Raw genomic sequence first — 5,186 nt, 5'->3', positions numbered from 1 at the left:
TTCCTTTTTTTGGTTTTTTTTGTTTTGTTTTGTTTTGTTTTTGGAGGAACTGGGGATTGAACTCAGGCCCTTGTGCTTGCCAGGGAAGCGCTTATTCTACTGAGCCATCTCCCTGGCCCTGAGCTATCTCCCCGGCCCTGAGCTATCTCCCAGCCAGTTCTTCCTCTTCTTGCCCTCAAACGATGTTTATATTTCAAGGCCTTGTCACATAGACTGTGCCAGTGAATTGCTCCTCTTAACCCAAGGGCACATGGCAACTAGGGCACATGGCACCAACTGCTAGCTAAGCGTGGTTAATTTTCTCTTTTTGTGGGGGGGAAGGTACTGGGAATCGAACTCAGGACCTTGCACTTGCCAGGCAGGCACTTGAGCCACTGAGCTATCTCCCTAACAAATTTAAGCATTAACTGCACCTCCTTTTATGGAGGATGTGGGGATGGGGAGTGTACCAGGAGTCAAACTCGGGACCTTATGCTTGCCAGGCAGGCACTGCGCCCCTGAGCTATATAGCCCTTCTTTCTTCTCTTCTCTTCTCTTCTCTTCTCTTCTCTTCTCTTCTCTTCTCTTCTCTTCTCTTCTCTTCTTCCTTCCTTCCATCCATTTTTAAAACTTTTGAAAGTAAAAATACCTTTTCAGGCATTGTTGCAGGGTGAAGAAAAGACCCTAGCACGGGAAGTAGACAGCCTGGGCTACGTTCCACCAGGTGCACTTAGGGCTTCATGTCGCCTTAGGAACTTGCTTTCATCACCAAAATAGCAGTGGTAGCTTACCTCACACGGTTTCTAGATCAAATTAGACATATTGTGTATGAAGCACGGGAGGGATTGGATGAATACAGAATACACCTCTGCAAAGTCACAGTTTGGAGTTAGCCATCCATCCATCCATCCATCCATCCATCCATCCAAGCTTCAGACTTTGGCGGATTTGTCTTTAGAATCTGTTTGTAGAAACCCAAGCAATTTCTTGGAAACTAAGCGTCCTCCGCAGCTCCCCCTCCCAGGTTTGCAAGTCACCAATCAGAGAGCGTTGTTCAGTTTTCCTTGCTGCTGATTGGCTGCTGCCCTATAACGGACAGATGCGCCAACATTCCCGCATCGTAACAGGTTGATGTGCTGCCTGGCTGTCTCCAGTGTTCTCCTTCTTGTCCTTAACGCCCTAAGATGCTGCCAAATCACCCTGCACCTTCTAAGGCTATTAATGCAGTATTTTATTAAATTATGTAACTGTGGAGACAAAGCATATTTAGGGTTTAAGCTATGACTATAGGCCCTTACAGGCATTTTTCTGACCATATCTGAAATTCACGCTTTTCACAATTGGCAGGTGCTGTAAGGAACGGAATCTCTGTGAATTTCAGGGGTCCGTTGTATTGGTGAATGGACTTGAAAAACGAAGCTCCTTGGAAATCCTGAGTATTGTTTGTAATCTACCCCCCACCCATCCACACACACACATACTTTTAGTAATGGGCCTCGCACCGTCAAGAAGGACTGCGGGTGTGAATATTTCACAGTCATCCACAGAAGGCCAAAAGAGGCATCGGACAGCAATAATAAGGCTCGCTCTGGTTTTAAGTGAAATTTCTCTTTGAGTCTCCCCAGGATCGAGATGACCGCTCCCACCACCTTGGGGGATTCCACCTTCTTCTCGTTGAACGTGACCACGAGGGAGGAAGACTTCCTCTATAAGAGTAAGGTCAATCAGGCTTGAAGGCAGGGGAGGGTTGGCAGGACAAAAGTTAGGGTCCACTTGGGGTGCGGATGTCAAGAGTGTGAGCTTGAGGCAGGTGCTGGCTCTCGGTGTTGACCCAGTCCCACCACCTGCCCGTCCCATGGCGCTGAACACAAAATTTCTGTGCTCTGGGCCTCAGTTTCCTCATCTGTAAGATGGGGATATTCATGAAGCTGCCACGTTAAATAGTTGTGAGAACTCAAAGATTTCAGTCATTGATGTAAAGGTCTATTCTAGAATAACCCCATAGCCTCCAGAGCATGCTCAGTACCTATCCAGAACCATTATTAGAATCCCTACTACTACTGTTATGGGGTCATAGAGAGCAATAAGGAATCTAAATCTCTTCTAAAATATCTCTAGGGCTGGCCAAATAGCTCAGCTGATTAAAGCCCCTGCAAGCAGGCACAAGGGCCGGGTTTGATCACAGGGCTGCTGTGCTGGCCCCACCCCCAGGGTGCGCTGAGACAGTGATTGAGACTGGGCGTGGTGGCGTGAGCCTGTAATCCCAGCTCTTGGGAGGCTGTAAACAGGCAGATCACTACAAGTCCTATCTAGTAGTGAGACCCTGAATACCCTGTAGATCCTTCCCTAAAAATACAAACAAATAAATAAATAAAATAAAATATTTCTAGCTGGATGTGATGGTGTACAGCTGTAATCCCAGCACTTAAGAGGCTGAGGCAGGAGGATTACCATGGGTTCAAGGCCAGCCTGAACTGCATAGGAAAACTCTATCTCAAAAAACCAAAACCAAAATCAAAACAAACGAACGAACAAAAGAAAGAAAGAAAAAAAGAAAGAAAGAAAGAAAGAAAGAAAGAAAGAAAGAAAGAAAGAAAGAAAGAAAGAGAGAGAGATTGTACAGGGAAATGTTTGAGTCCCTTTCTGCCATTTCCCTTGGATCTGTGGACGCAGTGATGATGGTCAGCCAGGTGGGAGCAATCCTGCTTTTATTTAACCAAAAGTAGTAGCTCTTCACGAGGCAATTGTACCCTCCTAGGCAGGGTTACCAGATTTAGCATTACAAACATTTTAGAAAAGCATGCATTCATTCACACAAGTGCCCAAATCATAAGGTGGCAACTTGTCACTAAGTGCACATATCAGTGTAACCAGCCCTCATGCCGGGCAGCAGAACTCACTGTGTAGCCCAGGCTGACCTTGAACTCAGTGTGATCCTCCTGACTCAGCTTCATGAGTACTGAGATTGCAGATGTGTGCCATCTTTTTTTTTTTTTTTAATGTATTTTGTACAGGGTCTCGCTATGCAGCTCAGACTCATAGTGATCTTCCTGTTTCAGCCTCCCCAGTGCTGGGATTATAGACATGCACCACCCCACCCCACCCCCCGGTCTTGGTGGCTGGCTTGGTGCCCCCAGGGTGGGACCCATTCAGCATGTGGTACCAGGGTTGGCGATTGAACCCAGGTCCTTGCACTTGCCTAGGAAGGTGCTTAGGCCACTGAGCTATCTCCATAGCCCTAAATGTGTGCTATCGAATCGTTTATTTGCATAGTTCTCATATGCAGTACTGTAATGTATAACAGAATATAAAACTGTAGTACTGCACTGTATAGTACAATCTGCCAAAGTTCTATGTAAACAAGGTGTACTGTACCCCCCTAAGAAAAGCCATACGAGTCATAAGTCCCAACAGCTCCCCTTGATTGTAAGTCCAAGCAGTCATTAAATGCTTATATTGTTAAGTGAGGATTATCTGTTCTTGTTTGGCATGCACAAGGCCTAAGGTTCAAATAACTGTAAAAAGAAAAAAAAAAAAAAACGGGCAGCGGAGCGCGGATGGCGGAGAGGCGGGCCGGGCTGAGGGGAGCAGCGGGAGCCCCGGAGGCGGAGGCAGAGGCGGCGGGGACGCGGGCCGAGGGACACAGGCCCGCCTCGGAGCGCCCCCGCGCCCGCCGCTCGCTTCCTCCCAAGGCCGAGCCCGCCGGGCCGCGCACCCCCGCCAGAGCCCAGGCCGCCTTGGCGGCGCGTTCTTGAAATCATGAATCCTGTCTACTATAGCCCTGGATCTTCTGGGGTTCCCTATGCAAATGCCAAAAGAATTGGTTATCCAGCTGGTTTCCCCATGGGCTATGCTGCAGCAGCTCCTGCATATTCTCCTAACATGTACCCTGGAGCAAATCCTACCTTCCAAACAGGTTATACTCCAGGTACACCTTACAAAGTATCCTGCTCTCCTACCAGAGGAGCTGTGCCGCCCTACTCCTCTTCCCCCAACCCCTACCAGACCGCCGTGTACCCTGTGCGAAGTGCCTACCCCCAGCAGAGCCCGTATGCTCAGCAGGGCACATACTACACACAGCCACTGTATGCAGCACCCCCCCCACGTCATCCACCACACCACAGTGGTGCAGCCCAGTGGCATGCCTGCAACAGTGTACCCTGCTCCTATCCCTCCTCCTGGGGCAATGGTGTCACCATGGGCATGGTTGCTGGGACCACCATGGCCATGTCAGCAGGAACCCTGTTGACTGCTCACTCCCCAACTCCGGTTGCCCCTCACCCGGTCACTGTGCCCACATACCGGGCCCCAGGAACACCCACTTACAGCTATGTACCCCCTCAGTGGTGATTACCCTGCAGATAAATGTTTGAGGATGGAGCTGTGCAGTGACATCATTGAGGTTCCACAGCTGGTGCTGCAGGCCTTGTGCCTCCAATCAGGACTTTCTTCTTAATGCTCTCGACACTTAGCTAAACATGACTACGTCCCAGCCCAGCAGGTTCCAGCGCCACCGTTAGTCTCCAGCTAACTCTGTGGGTTGGTCTTAAAGCAAATCCTGTTTTGTGGTCTGCCTGGCAATTTTTTATTTAATGGTAATGATAAGAAGGGAGTATTAATCTATTCTGAATTATATCTAGTTGAATGCATGTTAAAAACACACATACAAAAAACAAGCTTGCTCAATCTACCTGCAGTGACTGATGCAGAACCATCATACGCAAACCCCAAAGGAATGGACATGTATTTTACAACTTGTATCACTAATGCACTGTTGTAATGTTTGCAGTCTTGACATTAATAAGTGTTCAAGTGAATTTCTTCATAGAGCATCTGAATTACTTTAGATGGTTCTTCAACCTTTTGGGGTTGATGTGATGTGTGTAGCCAGCTAGGGATGTGGACATTTATTTTTCAGTGGCCTGTTTCTTTGACACTGACTGCACCAAGAGGGAACTGCAGGGACAGGGAGAGAGTAGTGAGGCTACAGTGGCTCAGAAGCAGCTGGTTCTGAGGCATCCCTTTCTTTCTGTTTAGCCTTGGAGGGGTCAGAAACAGGAACATGCTTAAAGATCATCATACACTATTAGAGTGGTATAGCCAGGACACACAGGGGCGAGGGTATCAACCAAGCAGTTTTCTCTGTCATCTAAATTTTCATTGCCTAACTCTTACAAAGAAGGATGCTGTTTTTTATATCTTTATTA

General features: G+C 47.9%; 1 protein-coding gene and 1 pseudogene across 2 annotated transcripts in view; both read left to right on the top strand.

Annotated features, from left to right (window-relative positions):
• Positions 1-5,186, top strand: part of Ncmap (non-compact myelin associated protein) — a 43,244-nt gene that overhangs the window by 31,389 nt on the left and 6,669 nt on the right. Inside the window, exon 3 of the mRNA XM_004637595.2 lies at positions 1,605-1,693. Within this exon, the coding sequence (XP_004637652.1) occupies positions 1,612-1,693 (82 nt within the window). The 5' untranslated portion in view covers positions 1,605-1,611. The remainder of the gene's footprint in view (positions 1-1,604; positions 1,694-5,186) is intronic.
• Positions 3,528-4,562, top strand: LOC101571642 (annotated as a pseudogene). Its single transcript, XR_192666.2, has one exon. The product of XR_192666.2 is annotated as a myelin-associated neurite-outgrowth inhibitor-like (transcript).

This window comes from Octodon degus, unplaced genomic scaffold, assembly GCF_000260255.1.
Source record: "Octodon degus isolate 3935 unplaced genomic scaffold, OctDeg1.0 scaffold00092, whole genome shotgun sequence".
Lineage (NCBI taxonomy): Eukaryota > Metazoa > Chordata > Mammalia > Rodentia > Octodontidae > Octodon > Octodon degus.
Note: the sequence above shows the minus strand (reverse complement) of the source record. Positions and strands in the feature narration are given on the sequence as shown.